The 23,803-nt window shown below is 40.2% G+C and overlaps 1 protein-coding gene across 2 annotated transcripts in view; it reads left to right on the plus strand.

The window, feature by feature from the left end:
• The window catches only part of cdh7a (cadherin 7a), a 406,174-nt gene that overhangs the window by 350,327 nt on the left and 32,044 nt on the right, over window positions 1-23,803 (plus strand). For both annotated transcript variants that reach the window (XM_020930759.2, XM_055150893.1), the window contains one exon: window positions 17,396-17,644. In XM_020930759.2, the coding sequence (XP_020786418.2) occupies window positions 17,396-17,644 (249 nt within the window). The remainder of the gene's footprint in view (window positions 1-17,395; window positions 17,645-23,803) is intronic.

Here is a 23,803-nt window from a genome sequence, read left to right on the forward strand (position 1 = left end):
GAGAGAGAGAAATGACATTAAGAAAGAGAATGAATGGAGAGAGAATGTAACATAAAAGGAGCGATAGAGGTAGAGGGAGAGACAGAAGGAACAATGGGAGAGAGAGAGAGGAGGAGAGAGAAGGAACAAGGAGAGTGAGACAGAGAGAGAGAATGAACAAGGGGAGAGAATGAAAGAAGAAACAAGAAGAGCGAGAAAGGGACAATGGGAGAGAGAAAAAACAAGAGAGATGGAATAAGGGGAGAGAGAGGCAAGGAAGGAGAGAGACAGAAAGAACAAGGGGGTAGAGGGAAGGAAAGGAACAAGGTGAGAGATGGAACAAGGGGAGGGAGAGAAAGGAGAGACAGAGAGAAGGAGTAAGGGCGGAGAGAGATGGAGGGCGAGGGGACACAATGACAGAAGAAACAAGAGGAAGAGAGAAGAGAGAGAGAGAGAAGGAACAAGGAGAGAGGGATCAAAGAAGAGGGAGAGAGAAGAGAGAAGAAACATGAAGAGGGAGAGTGAGAGAGAAGGAACAAGGGGAGAATGACAGAAGAAACAAGAAGAGAGAGAAAAGGGACATAAAGAGAGAATGAACATAAAGAGGGATAAGGAACAAGGGGAGAGAGGGGGAACGGCAGAGACAGAGAGAGAGAGGAGGAAAAAGGAAAGAGGGGAGAGAGGGATCGGGGGGGAGAAGAGAAGAAACATAAAGAGGAAGAGAGAGAGAACAAACAAGGTGAGAGAATGACAGAAGAAACAAGAAGAGAGAGAGAATGAACATAAAGAGAGAGACAGAAGGAACAAGGGGAGAGAGAGAGAGTCAAAGACAAGAGAGAGAGAAATTCAGAGAAAGGGAGAGAGAGAGAGAGAAAAGACAGACAAGACAGAGAGAGACTTCCATACAAATCCACTTGTATCGTCGTTGTGAGCGTGGTGAGCTGGAACACTCTGTGGACAGACACACTGTGGCTCGAGATGTTCCTGGGATGTCAAAGATACCGAAGCATTTCAATTAATTGGTTTTTCACTTTTCACTTATTTTAAATCGTTCAGTAATTAACATTTGTGTGCAATCGCTTGAATTAAATGATATTAACGTTTGAGGTTAATGGGTGAGTCATACAAAAAGCCAAAGATTAGAAAATATGACTCTCTGCTCTTCATCTGCAGCTGAAACACAAATGTAAAGGGAAACGATGTGTGAAAAAATATATATAATAGTAATAAAAATTAAACAAATTAAAATTAAAGTACATTAAAATTAAAATGTTATTGAATTTGATGTATGCACTCCCTGTTCCCTCAAGTCAAAATGTCTAAATGTCATTTATTGTTCGTATCGTCTCTAATATAACTATTAAAAATAAAATAAATTAGATTAGATTACTAAAGGTGAGCTACCGTATGTTTTGGACTGTAAGTCACAAAGGAATATAAATCGCACTTTTTGGGGGAAATGTATTTTATAAAATCAGAGACCAGGAACCAACATTTCATCTTGAAAGGCAAGTTCTAGTAATAACAATAGAACAAAGAACAACAGCCTGTTAACGTCACATATGAACAGTTCTTCAGGTAACTATAACATAAACAACAGAACAAGTTTACCAAACTCTCCATCTCACTCCAAATCACTAAATCCATTGAATTCTTCATCCTCGGTGTCACTTCTGAGCAACTTCGCGACCTCCAGAGGTAAACGGAGCACCGCTTCCTCTTCTGTGTAGCTGTCGTCAGACTCAGCATCAGTTCCAGTTAGAATTATTCCAGCCTTTCTGAATCCCGACAGGATGGTTTCAGTTGTCACTGAAGTCCAGGCTTTGCTGATCCATCCAACGACTTCCAGGAAAGTTGCATGGTTCACCCTCCCGGTGTCACAAGTTTCTCACTCACTCCAAACTTTCTTTCTGCTGCTCGATTACCATTTTCAGCTGCATATTTCGCTACTTGCAAAATAATCTGCAAAATATGATTTTCTTTTTGGAGGCATTTGTATTCAGTTTGTTTAAGTTTGTTTAAATGTTACATTTTTAGTGGTACAGAAGTAATGGTGCGATAGACTGACATGATACAGACAAGACAGAGGCTCTTTCTGCAGGAGACATGCACAGTAGAGTCAAGTGACAGTGGTACAGGAGTAATCTGAGAAGCAGACACTGACACACAAGCCTAGAGCGCCCTCTCGAGGCTGTCAGTGTGAAAATTTTAATATAATTTGCACCAGAGTATAAGTTGTAGGACCACCCAAACCATGAAAAAAAGTGCGACTTATAGTCCAAAAAATACGGTATATAATCTGCCACCTGCTTGCCTCTATAAAATGTGTGTTGCTCTGGCTGGAAACGTCCAGCTGACGTCAACACAACTTTTTACGACACAATTTTATCATATTTACCCCTGAGAACAGAGATATCATCATATTTCCGCTCCGATTCCCAAATGCGGTCCTGTCTCTTGAAAAGCTGAAAATATGAATTCAGAGTGACACAGTGGACACTGATTGCCACTCGTGGTTTTGATGAGGAGGTAATTTGAGTTCGGGCTCAGGTCTGGGACAAACATAATGCTAACAAGCACAAAACAGCTCTTTATAATGGGAGCGCTGACATGTTTTCGTTTCCAGGTTAATGGTAGTGATAGTGACACCCTCTAGCAAATGATAAAAAATAAAAAGTAATTGTATCTGATTGTTAATAACCTCATTGCTTAATTACAAATTTTTTCAGCACTCATAACTTGCGAATTTGTGTTTGTTGCAGTGTTCTAGCGTATGTATTGATATAAGAAAATATAGGCCCGTTTCACTTGCCTGAGCAGCCAGTCTCTTCTACAATCTGTACGAAACCAGAAGTGTCTAGAATCGGACCACAGAGCGTGAAAAACCTCTGTCCAAACTTGAAAATGTCCAACCACAGCTGCTTATTTGTTTCCCGTGTCCCTCAAATGCAGAAAACATGTCTTCTTGAACATTCTCGTTAGTCAGGCTGGTGCCACCTAATGCCTCCGCTCAATTTAATTTCTCTCCAGCGACTAGGTCAGGACCCCATAAGTGCGAATTCGGGCACCAGCCAATCAGCGAAGAGCCAGACATTCTGTGTTGGCAACGATTCCTGAGATCGAGGATTTAAAGCCAAAACAAAGAGAATGTTTGGTGAAGTTTATCAAGGGGAAAGACGTTATTGACCTTCTTCCTACAGGATTTGGGAAAAGCTTTAATATATCAGTTTGTCCATTTAGCAGCGCATTACACACATCATGACCAAATAGCAGCGATTGGTTAAATAAAAAAGTCCCTGCCTACCATCGAGCGAACGAATCCTCAGACGGTTTCCACGAAGTGAAACCAGCTGATGACACAGGCTACATTCTCATAGCATTCAGAACAAAATATATAACTTCTTTTACCTGAGATAAGTCATAGCTTGGTGCTTCGACTGTTGATTCGATTGTTGATAAAAATCCGTGCAGTTTCTCAGTCCTTTACGTTAGTCTTCAGTCTGTTTTTTCTAATTTTTTACATGTAAGCAGCCACATGAACAGAGCATGCTTCTCTCTGAGTTGTTCATCTGCTTGTCAATCGCAATCTCTGAAATCAGGGAGACAGGATACAGCTCCAGATCCACTCGTCTTTGTAAAGCTTTTGCAAAGTGTTTGGTTCTGGCTGGTCAGGAAGCCTTTTTGCGAAACCCCCATTCTGGTTGTCTTAAACTCTCTTCACACAGGATTGCTATTACCTGTGGACCTTTGGTGATTTGTGATAATCGCGGAGGATGCCTGAGATCTTGTAAAGTAATTTGAAAAGTAAAATTTCCGCCACAAATGACCTTCTATATTTCGCCAAACACATATGTCCAATGATAATACTAGTCCTGTGCAAATCTGCATCTCAGTGTTTGTTGTAATTGCGCATCTTTTCTATCTCTTTCTTTTCTTTCCATGTTCTTTTCTCTTTCAATTTCAGTCAGTGTCAGTAAAATAGAATAATTTACGGACTTTGCTTATCCCGTGTGAATGCGCTGCAAGTAACACAGAGGTGGAGCGGTAATTTGCAAATTACCAGACGTCCCCAGGTTGTACTTATCCCGTGCGAATAGAGCTTTAGCCTTATTGGAAAGGGGTTTGTTTTACTTGGGGTCCCCTGGTAAATTGTAATAATTATGGAATCGTCCATGTGTAAAAGTGTCTGTAAAAACTCCCCTGGATTTTACTTCTGTAATTCTGCAAACTCATAGTTCCTCAAGTGATTCTATTCACACGGGATTCGTATTACCTGTGGACCTTTAGTGATCTGTCCGAATGTGCCACGTCTATAATTTGTAACGTATAAATTCCGCTGCAAATGACCAACTATATTTCGCCAAACACAGACGTCCAGGGGTAACACTAGTTCCGTGCGAATCTGCATCGCAACGTTTATTAGTGTAATTGTGCGTCTTTTCTATCTCTTGCCTTATTTTCAAGTGGTTTGTTTTACTTGGTGTCCCCTGGTAAATTATAATAATTACGGAATCGTCCATGTGTAAAAATGTGTGTAAAAATTCCCTTGGATTTTACCTCTGTAATTCTGCAATCTCCTGCAAGCTCCTCGGTACTCATACAAATGCTTATGTCTGTAAACTGGCCTGTTTTTCGTCTGTGCATTGAAACTAATAGTGATTTGTGAACGTATTGTAACAAATATGAACTAAATCAACCATATTTTTTCTCCATGGATTGTACTTTAATCCAGTTATCGCATTTTCTATAACTAAAAAGTAAAAAACATACCAACTGACCCAACCGAGGACCAGCAGCATGGAGCCTCTATTGTTATCCTGGTTTACTTTTAGGACAGATTAACCTGTAGTCTTAGGCTGCGTTCAGACTGCAGCCTGAAGTGACACAAATACGATTTTTTGGCCCCTGTGACCTGTATCTGATCTTTTAATGACAGTCTGAACAACACAGATCCGATTTTTTCAAATGCGACCCAGACCACTTGGATATGTGCTCCTAAAACCGATACATATCTGATCTTTTGACATGCGACTTCAGTCTGAACAACCAAAGCGCATTCATCCACCTACACATTATCAACAAGCCACAAACGTCACTATTCTGCGCTGAAGTAGCCGAAAATTAATTAGTGAACTCCCTGTTACTGAAGTGAAGCACATCACCACTCACCACTCGTGGTTACGTCTCCACATCCACACGTTCCTTTCAATGGACGTTGCTGCCGCTGCCCCACAAAACACCACGGCCAAAAACCTCGTCCTTCTCCTTCTCAATCTCTTCCTTAAAACAAGTAAGTTGTTCATGTTCTGGCTCCGGTACAAGAGAAACTTTAAAATCTCCAGGTGCTCAGTGCTCGCCTCCATGTTTAGACAACTTCCGTAAACACAGAGCACGTTCGCTGCGGGTGACGTCATCGTGTCTCCAGTGCGCATGTGGGACACTTTCGGGCCGTTTAATGTTCACACTGGAGTCACATACAAGTCACAGTTAATTGGAAATGTGAACGACCTCGCAAAAACATCGGATTTCACAAAAAAATCGGAATTGAGCATTAAGTCCTGCAGTCTGAACGTAGCCTTATTTTGTTTTTTAAAAATGTATATATTTTACAAAGACCAGTGAGCCTGTTAGCACAACTACTGCCCTCTAGTGATCGGCATGGTTTTATCACAAGCTTCACAGGGTCATTTTTTTTTACTTCCACTGCCCAGGACTAAATCTGAAAAGACCTGTTATGTCCAGAGCGATAGTGCTTTGGAACACGCTCCCCCAAACCTTAACTGTTCACAAGCACAAACCAAGTTTTAAGAAAATGTTCAAGAAATATATTGGAAATTGTATATAATTATATTTAGTCACTAGTTATGCATTGTAATTTATTGGGTATATTATAGTTGTAGTAGTGTAGTGTAGTACTATGAAGCAGGACTGTATGAGCTTATGTGTGAACCTTTTATTGTTATTGTAAATTATGCCAACTTGGACCCCAGGAGGAATAGTCTTTACCCCAAGACTAATGGGGATCCAATAAATAAATAAACAAATAAACTACGGAGAACGACAGATGAAGAAATATATTCAGTCGGAGTGCCTCGGGTTTGTACCTTGCCCGCTTTTACATTTCCTAGTAAGGGTAACTTTCTGTTCAATAAACTATGGAGACGTTTGGAGCTTTTGGTGCAAAGTTTGTAAAGTTTGGTTTGGACTGGCTCTCTCAGCCTGAACGAATTAAAAGAGAGACACTGTGGCTGTTTCATGAGAATACTGATGGTGTGGTTGTTACTGTGATCGCTGTTGTGCTGTCAGTGCGGTTAGAACCACGGTGTTTAACGCTATCACCGTATCAGAAACGATTTACGTCCAGACACGTAGTTTCTGTGTCCGCAAGCCTTCCCTATCCACACAGCTTTGCTCATATTTGTTTACGTTTTACAGAAACAAAACTTAAAACTGCATGGCTAATTTGCATAAACTGAGCACTCGAAAAAACAGCTCGCTATTGTGCGCTGACACGGTTCAGCTTCTGTCGGACCAAAAGACACGACTCAGTGGAATATATGTGTTCTTTCTGTGACAGAGGGGTGTTCTGCTAATGGTGAGTCTGTTCTGTGCTTCTATTGCGTTGGAGATGGTTCATATTAAACTTTTCAGAGTTTATACGTCTGCAGGTCATATGCATAGACTGTATATATGAATGGACATATTCTAGGCTCTTAGCGTTTTGGCAGTGAATTACTTCGCGGCGCATAGACCTACTTCAGCATATCAACGTTTTCAAGCGTCCACGCAGTGCCGAATTCGAGTATGGGAGCTGGCGGCACCAGATCGTTCCGTCCCTGGAGCTATTTTCCATTGGATTAGTGTGGACGAACAATGCATCCACAACGAAAATGACTCGAATACGTACTAGTGTGGACGGGGCCTTATGAGCATGAAAGAATTAAAAGAGAAACACTGTGGCTGTTTCATGAGAAATCTGATGGCGTGGTTGTTACTGTGATCGCCGATCTTATCAGTGCGGTTAGAACCACGGTGTTTAATGCTATTCTGCTAAAAACAAACTTAAAATAAAAGCAATGTTGGCGACACGATGAATGAAAAGGTCTTGTTTTGGTGGGTTTATCAGTCCAACATTTCTGGAATAACGTCTATAAAAACAGGTAGTTTACTGATCCGTTGCAAATATACACAGAAAACTCAGACGTCGTGGGGTCTTTTAATTTTTACAGACGTCTCAGGGTAAAACTAATCCCGTGCGACTTGAGCTTTAGAGTGCGGAGCTTCACTTACCGTCCCATTTGTTGTCTATGGGGAATTAGTTTAACATTCTTTAAATAAGATGATGCACTTTCCTCAAATTGTGCTTTAATTTGTACGTATGTTTTAATGAAAAGTGTCGTCTGCCGCCTGCACTCAAGTTGTTTCACTGTCTTCACAACTTGTTTTCCTTCAAATGAAAAGCTCCAGCTCACAGCCAAGTCCTAACCTTGTAGCAGCAGCACTCGTCGTGATGTTGCTCTAATTATTAACTTGCGAACAATGTTTTCAGATTAATAAGAATAATACAAAAGTTTTCATTATAAAAATACAAAAAGTTTTCATGATTTGTTTTGGAGGACTTTCTTTGCAGCCACACAGCAATCACAAAACTTTGGTTACAATTACATGTTAGAGGGGTTACTAGATATTAGCTAGATATACAAAATACAAAAAAACAAAAGTCTTCAAAGCAACAATTGTGGTAACTATAATAGAAATGGATTGTTTTGTTGCTAGACCCACCTAATAGTTTTTGTTGTTCTTTTTATCGAAGCAAGCAGTGGATTTTCATCACTGTTTTTTTGGGGATCATTGCAAGAATAGTCGCTGATGTATGTTTTTTCAAGTGGTGGGTGGCTCGTGCACGCTTGTACACACTTAAGAAGACATTTCACTTTTCTCCACGTGCTTCTCGTGCGCTCCCCTTCCATGTTGTGGCGGACACACACAGGGTGTTTACTGGCGACGTTGTCTGTTTGGACTTCCTCACGTCCTTATCTCACTTTCTTTGGTGGACTCGCTCTTAATGTCCCAATTAGACTGTATAGGATCTATGCTCTATTCACGCGTCCCGGAACATGTTTGGAAACATGCGGATGACGACTTCCGGTGTAGTTCCCGACAGTGGGCATGCGATAAAACTGTGGATTCAGCAGCAGCGTCTTCACAACCTGCGGAAGCTTTCCATGGAGTGACAGGACTCTGATCGCTTAGGCTATGTTTACACTGAAATGAATCAGCGTATCATCGTATCACTGTATCAGAAATTATTTGCATCCAGACACGTCATTTCTGTGTCCGCAAACCTTCCCTATACACACAGCTTTGAGCATATTTGTTTACATTTTACAGAAAGAAAACTTAAAACCGCATGGCTAATTTGCATAAACTGAGCGCTCAAAAACCTGCTCGCTATTGTGCACTGATGCGGTTCAGCTTCTGTCGGACTTAAAAAGGACATGACTCAGTGGAATATGAGTGTTCTTTCTGTGACAGAGGGGTGTTTTGCTGATGGAGTTTGTTTTGATGGAGTTTTTTTTTATGTATTTATTAAGTTAGACAAATTATAATACACAAATAAATGTGTGTAAAATCCCTCAGTCATTCAGGTAGAATCCATGACAAAAGGAGAAATTCAATTTGTCAACTGGACAAAAGTTTATTTGGTCAAATGTGTTTTGCAGCTCATCCAAGCTGCTTCTTCAGTTCTGGTCAGACGCTGGTGAACACTTCCTTATATCTGCCTGAAAGGAGGAGCTAACTACAATGAAACTACTCTGAAACTAACACATCTACTTTTTTTTTTGTTTGTTTTTTTTACAGTTTACACTTTACAGCCTATTGAACTTGCACTGAGTGTGGGTTCTTATTAGACCTTCAGAGTAGTTTCATTGTAGTTAGCTCCTCCCTTCAAGCAGACAGATTAGATTTTTCCTTTTGCCACACAAATTAACAGGCAATTTATAAAAGGAAAAAAGAAAGAATACAATGACATCTAGATGAAGGAAACCGGGTCATTTTTTCAGTTTTCCCAGATTTACTATCGCAGGTTACTATCGGCTACAGAGCCAAAAGGAAGCCGTCATCTGCATGTTTCCAAACGTCTTCTGGTTTTGTGACGTAAGCGTGAATAGAGCTCATTGGAGTTTTAGTGAATAGCTTTAACTTCTTGGGTTCTTTTTAAAGACAATACAGTAAAGTGTATTTACCTTGTTGACATGTTTTGGCTGCTTGCTGCAAGCCAACTTCAGAACTGTTACCGGTGTTGGTAGTGACAGTTCTTTACTGTATGACTTTACTGTATTGTCTTTAAAAAGAACCCAAGAAGTTAAAGCACATAAGAAGACAAAATGAACATATTTGGCTTGAGCGAATAGTGTTCGTTTAACCCTGGGGTCTTCAACCTGTAGCTCGAGAGCTACCAATACCTCTCCACGCCTTTACAAGTAGCTCGCTAAAGGGTTTCTGAATTATACATATTGTGCTAAATAACTCAAATTTGATTAATTGCCACTGTAAATGTGTTAATTTGACCTTTGTGCACTAATAAATGGGTAATGGCTTGATGTTTTATAGGCATCTAACTTTAGATTTAAGGCTTGCCCTCTTATATCGAATCAATTTCTTGCAACCGCTAAAATGAGTAGGCTCTCTGGCATTTTCATTTTGTAAAGATAGAGCGCCGGACGCAAAAGGTTGGAGATCCCTGGTTTAGACTTATAGGACATTAGGTGATTTTATTTCTTATCTCTGTTTGTGCACAGTCGAGGATGTAACTATTATCACACAAGGGAAAAAAAACACAAAGCCCCAGATCCACAGTGACTGAAATGACTCACAGAGAAAGAGAAAGAGACACAAATATTGTCAGTCGCTATTTTTATTGTCTCAAAAATATAGTCAGTTTAAGATCAGGGGAAATTAAAGTGGATGCTAGGGTGTTCTGGCCCCTCGGCACCCACGGGATCGGCGTTTATGATCACAAGTAAGCTGTCTGTGGAGATAGGGGGTAGGTGAAAACAGACATTTTCTGAGAACACAGGATTACTCAAACATGCAGTGATAAAGAAAAGGTCGATAACGTGTTTAAAAGCTCATGCAATTCAATACGTATGTCTCCTTTAAGCTGTTCCAATAGAAGATTACGTTAGTTCCAGTCTCCTCTCTCCTCCATCATGCCCCCATTGGTTTTAGAAGAACAGAGCCAAAGTAGCCCAGCATAAATCCTCGCAAAGTGCAGCTCTAAAGGGATAGACCTGTTACTTTTGACAGGGAAGTGCGCACTTAAAAATGGCCTCTTGGATGTGGGGTGGGATTGGACTAGTGTGCGCTGTGCCTGGGTCTCCTCTCTCCTGTGGTAGATGGTGGTGCTGATGGCTCCTCCTGATCACTGAGCGGTTCACTTAGGCTCCCGAGGCTGAAAAGGAGAGAATTTACTCCACCTGTGAGGGTTCAAATTTCACTCTGAAAATCTGCAGTTTTTCTTTTTTTGTATTCCATGTAGTTTATAGCACTGGGGTGAACCGATGCACTTTGGAGACAGGTCACTTTGGATCATACTTTAACTTTAAGGAACTTTCTGAAGGAACATCAGGATTCTATGGAAATATAAGTTAAATTCATACTTGGGAACATTCTTTATGGTTTTATACCATACTGTGGACGGTTACATCCACATTTCTATGGAAACAAGCTTGAGGAAGCAGATTAAATTGTTTAATAGACCAACCAACATAGCTTTTAACCTTACTGGTGATTTCTTGTTGACAGTTTTGTTTTGTTTTGTTTTTTTAATATGTAAAATGTGAATCTTCTCACTGTAAAGTAAAGGGGTCATTTCTATTGCTTGAGTAGAGCTTTAGCCATAAATATTATGAAACCATATATATAAAACATAAAAAGAAACAAAAGCATTTCATGAAAGACATGATTTCAAGGTGCACTGTGTAACTTTATGGTCCGTCTCCTGCTTGTTTCTATGGATATGTCATTACTCCATCTGGAATGTTCCACAGTATGACATTAAACAGCTCTACCTCATATTTATTCAATTACAGGTGGTTTTAGACTTCAAAAATGCCTACAAAAACAGGCATTCTGACTGGTCACCAGTCCACAGATTTGACCTGTAACAAAAAGATTTAATACCATACTTTGGCCAGCTGGTCAAAGCCTGATCCCACAAGATCTCAAACTAAGCTGGGCCTGGTTAGTATTAGAATGGCAGATCACTGGGAAAACCAGCTGCCACAGGGGGGCGCCAGTCTCAAAAAACGTTGTTGTGTTCTTAGGCAAGACACTTCACCCACATTGCTTAGTATGAAAGTGTTGTGTGCATGAGTGTTAATGGAGGACAGAGGGGCTGATGGAGCAGACAGTCAGCCTTCCTTCCATCAGTCTGCCCCAAGGCAGCTGTGGCAGCCACCACTGGGTATGAAGTGAATGAATAATGCTCTGTAAAACGTCTTTGTCTGTGAAAAGCGCTTTGTAAATAAAAATGTACTTACTAAGGATGTAACAATATCCAAATCTCACAGTACAATATTTTCATGATATACATCTCACGGTACGATATTTATTGCGATATTTTGTGGAGGCAAACAAAATAGTGAATATGCTACTTTTTCTTGTCAAAATGCCTTGACAAGAATTAATTCAAACAACTAAGATTTAAAAGTGCTTAGAACTGTTATTTCTTCATGTACTCTGCACCAAAATGGAGCAAAGGATCATGGTTGATGTAGTTCCCTGTTTTTTTTTTTTTTTTTTTTTTTTTTAGCTATTGCTGAACGATAACAATGAATTTAAGCAAAGATCCACAATATTTGAGACTTTTGACGATATGATATCATGATGTTTTGATTATTGTTACACCCCTAGTACTTACTTACTGTGAAACATTCCAGACAAAGCAATAACATATCCATGGAGAAGAGTCTTTGAGAAACCCTCCACCAGTATTTGATGGACCCTCCACAATACACCTTTAATGAGAACTCAATATTTAAACAGTTTTTGTCTGTTCACAACTTTTTTAATACATTTTTTTTTTATTCTTGAACCCTAAAACTTCACTGCTTCTTGTCTGATGGAAGTTCAATAGATTTTACAGTACTAAACACGACATTAACGTCAAGAGAAAAACAGAGAGAAACGCATTTGTTTTAAAGCCAATTACACAGGTAGCGTCTTCATCTTCTTCTCGTCCCACATCAATACAACACTCGCACTCCTTCTCCTCGTCCTCTGAACATAAACACTGTGACAAATCAAAGCAGCCATCCTTCAAATGACACCGACATGACATCTCCTTTACATCTGTCTCTTCGTGCATCCATCTTAACGCCGGGCTCGTTCACTCTGAGGACCTCCGGAGACGAGAACATGAAACCGAAGCCGTTATTAGCCAACAGGTGCTTCGGAGTGAGCGATGTGTGCTCCATATAATGAATTGTGTTAATGGTACCATCTGTCAGAGCTCCGAGCCTCCTACTGTACTGTTGTATCCATCAGCGCTGACTATTGGTGTGATATAGACTGTGGTAACTGACAGCCATGCAATGTTCTTTTCATGGCACTGAGCTCGAGACGTAAATAGATACATGGGAGTGAGTTGTCGTCAGTCGTGTTATCTTGTAAGTGGTACTTTGACTGCTGTGTTTTTCTTGTTTTTATTTAAAGGCATACAAATATAGGTCCTAGATTACACAAAATGGATTCTTCTGAGTTTTACGCCATGTTGTAATGTTGTTACCTGCTCAAAAACAGACCCGGAGTTGCGTTTGTTTCATTCTCACGTGTTTGAGTAATCCTTTATTATTAGTCTGTCTACATCTCCAAAGCTCAAAATGCACTGGTCCACCTTGTGACGTCACGAAGCAGCAGGTTTCAAAGGGATGTAACAATAACCGAAATATTCTGATATCGTATCGTCAGTATTACAAGTTCCTGAATTGTTTTATAGTGGCAACAGCTTATGAACATTGGGAACTACATATCCCATGATTCATTTTAGTTCAGACAACATGAAGAAGTATGTTTTTTTACTTGACTTTATCATGGAAATAATTCACACCAAAATCTTGTCAAGGTATTTTAAAAGCAAAAAAGTGTTGCATCTACAGTTATATTAGCCTCTTCAAAATATCGCAATAAATATCGTACTGTGAGATGCATATCGTGATAATATCGTACTGTGAGATTTGGATATCTTTACATCCCTAAGAGCTGCCTTTATACCTTTAGTTCAGTAGAGATTGGCGATTCCAGGGCTAAAATTATCTAAAGGATTCTAATGAAGGAGTATGGAGTATAAAAACACAGTGGAGCACTTTCTGTATTACCACATGGCATCATAAGGTGGAACAAAGTGTTTTCTGTGAGAGGGAAGAACTCAGCATAAATGTGCATTAAACGTGTGTGAATGAAACAAAACAACTCCAGGTACTGTATGTTTTGATGAGGAAACAACATTATAGCATAGAGTAAAAAAAAGCACAATAAATAAGTAAAGTGTAAAGTGTAGGCATTCTTAGAAAGGTCATTTTGTAATGCCTAAATCATGTTTTGTACAAAAACATAGGTTTTTATTAGAGAGGAAAAAATTAATTCTAAATTATTCATTATTTCTATTGATAAGAAATAGAAACATGCATTCTTGCTGTGAGCACATAGACCGTATATATGAGTGGACATAGCTAACACGCCAGGAGGCTCTTCTGGCTCCTTCTGACCCTGGCTCCAATTGACTTACATTGGAATATTGTGGCTCCTTTCTCTGTAAGTGCTACAGTGAGCCTCGTCATTTTGGTCTTAAAATGTTCGTATTAAACCCGCTCTACATGATCCGGAATTTTTATTTTTTTTTTTTGCTATTTTGTCCATTAAAAAAATCCTATTCATAACAGAGCCTGGCTCCAGATTTGCTCCTGTAACTGTTAACATGTCAAGCCTCATTTGAGTGGAGCTGAACACTATGGGTAACGTCACACTCACTGCGTCCACTTCTTTTATACAGTCTGTTTATGAGCAGTGTCGCCTCTCCATAGATGTGACCTGTAACTTGACCTGCTTGTCTCCATGGAGGAGTTAATGGCCAAACCTCCTTGATCTCAGAACATAAGCAGGGCTGCGCCTGGTTTGTACTCGAATGGGAGACCACTGGGAATACCAGGTGCCACTGTTGTTGTGTCCATAGGCAAGACACTTCACCTACACTGCCTAGTATGAAGGTCGTGTGTGCATGAGTGTTGGATGGAGGGGCTGATATCGCAGATTCACAGTGTTAGCCTAAAACAATGAATTAATTATACATTTAATAATACTACTAAAAATTGGAGTATAACCTTAGAGTGTACTGTGTAACGTTTTAGTAAAGGGTCCATCACCTGCTTCTCTATTGCCTGGAATGTTCCACAGTATGCATTATATAGACAGCAGTTGACACCATAGTTATATGCCAGATCTGTGGAGAGGCAAGCCCACTCACAGTAAGAATGCAAGTTTTTAAGTCAATTTAAAAAAAAAAAAAAAAAAAAGAAAGAAAACATGTTATTGAGCCAATCAGGGTTCCCATGGTCATGGAAATCATAGAAAGGTCATGGAGATTGAAAAGGTTATTTTCTAGGTCTGGAAAAGGCATGGCATTTTGTAAATTCAATTAAAGTTTTAGAAAAGTCATGGAATTTTAGTATCTCTCTCACGCAACTACAGCGTTCTGTTAAGTTCTCACGAGGCTATTATGATTATTTATGAACATCTGCGACTTTTGTTTAAAAGAGACGACAGTAAATGCACTGACAGGATTCTGAATGTTCAAAAACTATAAAACCAAACCATAAGGTGAGTGGAGAGGGTTAACATTTCATATTTAGCTCTAAATGTTTGATCAATTCTACACATGTAGGAGCAGTAAAGTCATGGAAAATTCACTTTAGCTCATAAAAAAGTCATAGAAAAGTTTAGAAATTTTGTCAAGAGTGGTAAACACATTTTAGACAAAGCAACATCTTCATGGAAACAAGCAGATGGCAGACCGCCCACTAGAAAAGTTACACAATGCACCTTTAAAGACTTTTTGTTGTAACTGTGAAGCAAAGTCAGTTCAGTGGGTATGTAGGCTGGAAAACTAAAGAAAATCAAAGTTTAAAAAAAAAAGTGATATAATTGTGTTTTTAAACGAGCCAACAACACTGGTAGAGTTACGTAGTCGGTGGAAAACAACAGCGTAACATAGTTTTATCTTTTGGATGTCTTTGATCTATGCTTTGTTACTTGGTCGTCTCCTAATGGGGTCTTTAAAGTTTCGATGTTTGGGTAATTGCTTGTTACACTTTTTGTTGTTATATTGTTTCTTTCTGGTAACATTTAGTTTTTAATTGGGACTTCTTTGAGTTAGGGTGTCTCTCCGGCTCACCAAAAACATGCTTTTGTCAATCAATAAAAACACCGCGAATGAAAGTGAGTGCGACTGCAGACCTGTCTTTCAGTATTAGCACAATTAGGAGGTGCATTTCAAGATGGTTGGTGAGGCACAAAGGAAATGGAATGCTAATACCAAACCGAGTAATTTACTATGAAATGCTTTTATTGTGTATTTAGTCTGGAGGTTCTGGGCTGATTTTTATACACTAACAGTCAAAAGTTCAGCCACATGTTTTCATTTTTGGTCCTCTTTATTTACATTGTAGATTCTCACTGAAAGTATCAAAACTATGAACGACTATATGAACACAAAAGGAATGCAGTAAACAAAAAGTAATCTCAAAATTGCTTAAAACTTTAAAAATAGACATCCTCTTTGGCATTTCTTGACCCAAATATGGCACAACTATGAAGTGCAAACCATTTCTGGAGACTTCATCGAGACGCTCAATGAGATAAGATCAGGGCTTGGCTACTTTGAGGATTTGAAAAAAAAATAAATAAATTTGAAGTTGAGCTATTTAACGTGTATCTTTACTACATAATTGCATATAACTTGCTTCAGGTATGTCTTCTGTTAATGTTCATATCTATCAGGATCATGTAGAACGGGTTAATATGAGCATTTTAAAACCAAAATGATGAGTCTGACAGCAGCAGAGAGTGGAGAGAGGGGTGACGGTTTTTCAATACAAAGTGAATTGGAGCCAACCAAGTTGATGGAGCCCATGCTCATTTGGATGTCCATTTATATACACACTCTACGGACTAGACCGAAGAACTCACTGTTTTACAAAAATATGCATTCCAGCTACATTAAAAGTGCACTGTGTAACTTTTCTGGTGGAGCGTCAGTCAAATGCTTTTCTCTATGAAGATTATAGGTTATTGTTTTCTTTGGAATATTACACAGTATGGCATTAAACCTCCCTCTTCACCAAAACATTCTGAAAGGAAAAGCTTTCAATTTACCGGTCAAGCTGTTCATGAGCTTTGGGTAATGACCAAAAGGACGAGATCACCGATAAAGAGGCCGAAATGAGTTTCCTCCACAGGGTGTCTGGGTGCTCCCTTAGAGATAGGGTGAGGAGCTCAGTCATACGGGAGGAGCTCGGCGTAGAGCCGCTGCTCCTCCACATCAACAGGAGCCAAGTGAGGTGACTCAGGCATCTGTTCTGGATGCCTTCTGGGCACCTCCCTCGGGAGGTGTTCCGGGCATGTCCCACCGGAAGGAGGCCCCGGGGAAGACCCAGGACACGCTGGAGGGACTATGTCTCTTGGCTGGCCTGGGAACACCTTGGGGTCCCCCCGGAGGAAGTGAAGGAAGTCCGAGAGACCCTGCTTAGTCTTCTGCCCCCGTGTCCTGGCCCTGGATAAGTGGAAGAAGATGGATGGATGGATGGGTGGCAGTGTTTCCTGCAGCACTTTATAGTTAAGGCAGTCGCCTTGACAACAAGTGGTCCCCACCTTGACTACGTCCCTCCAAACCACGTGAATCCTTGCAAAACTACAATCATTGCACATAATCTCTATGCACCTCTCTCCCCCCTCCTCATTTCTCCCCCTTCGCACCACTTTGCCTAACCAATTTTCTGCAGGAAACCCTGGATGGCATTAAACCTTTCCATCTTCATGACAACCAAACCAGACCAAGTTACAGGTCAGATCTGTGGAGAGGCAACTTCGCTCACAGTCAAAATGCCTTGTTTTCTAGGCATTTTTGAGCTATAATTGAATAAATGTAAGGTAGAGCTGTTTAATGTCATACTGTGGAACATTCCAGACAGAGCAATGAGGTCTCCATAGAAACAAGCAGGTGACGGACTCCCAACAAAACAGTTACACATTTGACTTTAGCTTCCTCATGTGTATAAATAATCTTGGTCTATAGAATTTTCTGACTTTATATGAAAACAAGACACATTAACTCTCTTCTTTTTGTTTTTCTCTCCAGACAACACGGCGTCCATCTTGACCAAGCGCGGGGGTTTCCGGAGGCGGGAGCAGCCCGTGTACCGTTTGCCCGTGCTCATCGTGGACAGCGGGACCCCGGCTCTGAGCAGCACCAACACCCTGTCCGTGCGAGTGTGCGAGTGCGATTCCGACGGGGTGGCCCTGTCCTGCGGGGCCATCGCCTACACCGCCACCGGCCTCAGCACCGGAGCGCTCATGGCGATTCTGGGCTGCATCATCACGCTGCTGGGTAAGAGTCCAGACAACACACACGGTATATGAAAGGTTGGCGGTTCGATTACCCCTGATGACAATGCATGCTGTTATTGTGTCCTTGGACAAGACACTTCACTCAAATTCTCCCGGGCTGCATCAACACAAAGCTTGGTAAGGGGCAAGTTAATAAGGGACACGCAAACACTATCTAAAATGGTTGGTGGTTCAATTACCCCAGATGGTAATGCAGACTATTGTTGTGTCCTTGGACAAGACACTACTCAAAATTATCCCGGGCTGCATCATCACACCACTAGGCAAGAGTCAAGAGAACAAGAAAGACAAACACATAATATATCAGAGGTTGGCGGTTCGATTACCCCTGTTGGCATTGCATGTTGTTGTTGTTTCCTTGAGCAAGACATTTAACTCACACTGCTGAGTAAGACTAAAGAGAACACACACACAAAATATAAAAGATAAGAAGTTTGATTACCAACGAGGGCATTGCATACTGTTTTTGTGTCCTTGAGCAAGACTCTACTGTTATTGTCTTGGGCTGCATCATCATTCAACTTCAGAGTCAATATACACATAATGTATAAAAGATTGATGGTTCGATTTCCCCTGTTGGCATTGAATATTGTTGTTGTTTCCTTGAGCAAGACACTTAACTCTGATTATGATGGGCTAAATCATCACACTACTGGGTAAGAGTCAAGAGAACGCACACGATATATCAGAGGTTGGTGGTTCAATTTCCCCTGTTGGCATTACATACCGTTTGTGTGTCCTTGAGCAAGACACTACTCATATTATCCTGGGCTACATCATCACGCTACTTTGTAAGAATCAAGAGGACACACACAGTATATAAAGCGGTTGGTGGTTGGATTACCCCTTTGGCATTGCATGTTGTTGTTGTTTCCTTGAGCAAGACACTTATCTCTGATTATGATGGGTTAAATCATCACACTACTAGGCAAGAGTTTAAGAGAACAAAAAACGCAAACACACAATATATCAATGGTTGGCGGTTCACTTTTCCCTATTGGCATTGCATGTTGTTGTTTCCTTGAGCAAGACACTTAACTTAGTTTATGCTGAGCTGCGTCATCACACTGCCGGGTAAAAGTCAAGAGAACACACACACGAAATATAATAGATAAGAGGTTTGATTACCTAAGAGGGCATTACATACTGTTTTTGTGTCCTTAAGCAAGACACTACTCTTATTATCCTGCATCATCACGCTACTTTGTAAGAGTTTCCTTGGGCAAGACACTTAAATCCGATTATGATGGGCTAAATGATCACACTACTGGGTAAGAATCAAGAGATCACACAATATATCAGAGGTTGGTAGTTCGATTACCCCTGTTGGCATTGCATATTGTTGTTTCCTTGAGCAAGACACTTAACTCAGCTTATGATGGGCTAAAAGATCACACTAATGAATAAGAGTCAAAAGAGCATACACAATATATCAGAGGTTGGCGGTTCGATTAGCCCTGTCGGCATGGCATATTGTTGTTGTTTCCTTGAGCAAGACACTTAAATCTAATCATGATGAGCTAAATGATGACACTACCTGGTAAGAGTCAAAAGATCACACACTTTGTCAGAGGTTGGTAGTTCAATTAAGCAAACCAGAATTACATGCTGTTATTGTGTTCTTGAGCAAGACACTAAAACACACATACACAATATGTCAGGGTTGGTGGTTTGATTTTCCCCTTTTGGTATTGCATAATGTTGTTGTGTCCTTGGGCAAGACAGACAAGAACAGAATAAGGAACTCTCACACAGTATATTCAAAAGGTTGGTGGTTTGATTACCCCTGTTGGCAAAGCATTCTGCTGTTGTGTCTTTGGGCAAGACACTTGACTCAGACTATCCCAGACTGCATCGTCACACTACTAAGTAAGAGTCTTGTGAACAGGGAACACACACACAGTATATCAAAGGTTGAGGGTTTGATTATCTGGCTGGCGCTGCATACTGTTGTTGTGTCCTTGGGCAAGAAACATAACTCAGATTATTATTAGACTGGGCTAAATCATCACACTATATCAAAGGTTGCTGGTTCCAATTACCCCTGATGGCAATGCATTCTGTTGTTGTGTCCCCGGGCAAGACACTTCACTCAAATTATCCTGGGCTACACTGCTGGGTGAGACAAGTTAACAAGGGACACACTAACAATATATAAAATGGTTCGTGGTTCAATTACCCCTGATGACAATGCATACTGTTTTTGTGTCCTTGGGCAACACACGGCTCATATTATCCCGGGCTGCATCATCACACTGCTGGGTAAGAGTCAAGAGAACAGCGAACACACACAATATATCAAAGGTTGAGGGTTTGATTATTTGGCTAGCACTGCATACTATTGCTGTGTCCTTGGGCAAGAAACTTAACTCAGATTATTATTAGACGGGGCTAAATCATCTCACTGCTGAGTAAGAGCCAAGAAAGCACTGAAGACATACACAATATATCAAAGGTTGCTGGTTCCAATTACCCCTGATGGCAGTGCATTCTGTTGTTGTGTCCCCGGGCAAGACGCTTCACTCAAATTATCCCTGGCTACACTGCTGGGTGAGACAAGTTAACAAGGGACACACTACTAATATATAAAATGGTTCGTGGTTCAATTACCCCTGATGACAATGCTTACTGTTTTTGTATCCTTGGGCAACACACCACTCATATTATCCCAGGCCGCGTCATCACACCGCCGGGTAAGAGTCGAGAGAACAGAGGAACGCGCGCGATACATCAGAGGTTGGTGGTTCGATTAACCCTGTTGGCACGGCATATTGTTTTTGTGCCCCGGGGCAAGACACTTCACTCAAATTATCCCGGGCTAAATCATCTCTCCACTGGGTCAGAGTCAAGTGAAAAGGGAGCACACCATAGACTGTATAATGAGGTGGACTGAGGCATTGATTTTCACCCGGTGCGCTGGAGAAAACTGTGTGCCTTGAGGGGACGCCAGGTATGCCACGAAAAAAAAAAAAAAAAAATCCCAATTTAAGTTCATGTCATTCACACGTTACCTGGGATAATACCGTGTACTGTCATAATTTCACAAAAGGGAATATTTTTCAAAGTACAGTATGCATTAAAGCCTCTGCACCTATGTTTTGCCGTAAAGGTGCATTTTCTTTTCTGGCCTGCTCGTTTCCATGGAGATGTTAGTGCTAGTGTTCCACAGTATGGCATAAAATCTATCTCTCTCTATGGATAGCAGGTGGCGGGTTTACAGGGCAGATAAGTGGAGAAGCAAGCCCACACAATTAAAATTCCATGCTGTTTAAATATATTTTGCAGCACTGAAACTCTAGTAACTGAGTAAATGAGTAAGTTTATATGTTTAATGCTTCAGAATATTAGCCTGATTCATCTTTGTGGAAACCGTCTGACCTCACATTAGGATTCATTCGCTCAACGGTAGGCAGGTACTTTTTGTATTTAACCGATCACTGTTATTTGGTCGTGACGTATGTAATGCGCCGCTAACAGCGCTAACTAGCATATTAAGCTTTTCCCAAATGTTGTAGGAAGAAGGGCAATAACGTCTTTCCCCTTGATAAAATTCACCAAACTTTCTCTTTGTTCCCGCTTTAAATCCTTGATCTCAGGAATTGTTGCCAACACAGAATGTATGACTTCATCTACATCCATCTCGCTTTGTTTACTGTTGTGCTGTACCACAAAAGAAACCAAAACAGGTGCTTGAGTCATGGCTTCACAGCTCGGCTTCACTGGTGCGCGGTCTACAACTTCCAGGGTTCTTTTAAACCATCTACTGTATTTTGATTCTGATTTAAATATATTTTGCAGCACTGAAACACTACTAATTGAGTAAATGTATAAATGAAATGTATATGTTTAATGCTTCAGAATATATCCATAAACATGCTTTTTGAACCATGTGGCCTTGCTTCTCCACAGATGTGACGTGTAGAGAAGCTTGTATCCATGGTGATAGATACTTCTTATGCCATACAGTGGAAGACTAGCACTAATCTGTGGAGAAGCAAGTCCACATAGTTAAAAATTTATGTTGTTCCATATATTCTGCAGCATTAAAACACCAGTAATTCAATAAATGCAAGCTTGAGAGGGTTAATGGCATATTGTGGAACATTCCAGAAAAAAGCAATTCAGTGTTCAGGGAGACAAGCAAGTAGAGGACCCCTGAACCAGAAATGTTACATAGTGCATGTCCTTTAAAAATATGAAAAATACTTTAAAACTCTTCATTTGATATGGTTTACAGTGGTCCAAAGTTAATCCGTGTATCATCCGTTCATTCGTTTTTTTCAAAATAAAACCAAAAATGAGAAAACAACTATTTTCTTCATTATTTGTATCCAAAACCAAACTAAAAAAAAAAAAAGATAACGATTTATTTTTTCAGTTTTCAATTTTGTGTTTAAATGAATAATGGAAAAAATGGATAACAGACATTTCCCATTTCCATGTCTTGAACTGCGATAACAGACTTTTGCGCTGTGTACGGACTGAACCAGAACTGAACCAAGACTAAACCAGGTCTAAACCAGGTCTAAACCAGGTCTAAACCAGGACTAAACCAGGACTAAACCAGGACTAAACCAGTCTTAGTCCCTGTCTGGTCCCAGTCGCAGTCCTGGTCCTGAAGTCAGTCCTGGTCTCAGTCCTGGTCTCAGTCCTGGTCTCAGTCCTGGTCTCAGTCCCAGTATCAGTCCTGGTCTCAGTCCCGGTATCAGTCCTGGACTCAGTCCCGTTCTGGTCCCAGTCTCAGTCCTGTTCTCAGTCCTGGTTCAGTCCCGGTTTAGACCTGGTTTAGACCTGGTTTAGACCTGATTTAGTCCTGTTTTAGTCCTGGTTCAGTCCTTACGCAAGTCCGGCATCGCACTTTAAGTCACGGAAACGGGAAACGACCGTTATCTGTTTTTTCCATTACTCATTTAAACACAAAATCGAAAACTGGGAAAAAAAACAAAAAAACTAAATGTTATCCGTTTTTTCATTTTAGTTTTGAAGAGAAATAATGAAGAAATGTTTTTCATTTTCTTATTTTTGGTTTTATCTTGAAAAAACGAATGATACACAGATTAAACTTATTCCTCACTTACCTTATTCATTCTGAGCATCCTAATTATTCACCGTGTTGAGTTTATAAGCACTTTTCAAAACTTTTAGAGACCGGAGTGGAGGTTCGCTGTCACGGTAACGCTAACAGTAATTAGCATGCAGACAATAAAACAATTTATTTAGATTAGATGCAGCAGTATACAACAGACATGAGCTGCTTATACAATATATCTGTACTGGAGCGAGATAAGTTTTACATAAATTACGGGTTTCGAGTTCTTGTTAGCTGTAAAAATGGACCTGATGACTCTCAATAGTGTGCACCTTTTTCTAACTTCACAGACATAATGAACTGACATCCTAACTGTTAATTAGTTGCTATGTGTCAGTTAAATCAAAGTGAATTTTAATTAAAAAGAAGAGTGCTTTGCAAACAACAAAACATGCATCATGGCATTATGATATGTCAGTTTTCAATTAAAGATTCTTCTTTCATGTGCTGAAACACCCACATTTGTATTTTTCCCTTTAGTTTTAGCATCTTATCTGTCAATTCCTGTCACAATATAATCTACATTAACATTTAATCATTGCTAAAAGGTACACTGTGTAACTTTTCCGATGGGTGGTCCGTTTGACTAAGTTAACATGTTATAGTTTTGCCTGGAATGTTTCACAGTATAGCATTAAACACATCTACCAAGTGTTTTCTTTTATAAAAACTGATCAAAAATGCCTTGAAAAGCACGGATATTTTTCCTGTGAATGGGAGCAGCTCTTTGCAGATCTGACCTGTAACATAACCTGTTGGCACCACCTGCTTGTCTCTATGGAGATGGCAAGCAAAAAAGTAACAATGCAAGAAAAGACTCATACATTTTCTGTTTGATGGTTTAATGAATTGAAATGTGTGTGTTCTGACAGCACTGTAAAGAGAAACAAACAATATGGGGAAATTAACATAACTACACCTTAAATAAGACTTATTAACCTGAGCTTTTACAGTATAAAGGTTTTGAACTTGGTTTTTCACTACATCTTATTCTCCGTGCATTTTATTTTCAATATATGGACAGGTCATGTCTAATGTGAAAGCTCAGAA

Source organism: Boleophthalmus pectinirostris, unplaced genomic scaffold (genome assembly GCF_026225935.1).
Source record: "Boleophthalmus pectinirostris isolate CB_2022bp ecotype Guang Dong unplaced genomic scaffold, ASM2622593v1 HiC_scaffold_15, whole genome shotgun sequence".
In the NCBI taxonomy this organism is placed as follows: Eukaryota; Metazoa; Chordata; class Actinopteri; order Gobiiformes; family Gobiidae; genus Boleophthalmus; species Boleophthalmus pectinirostris.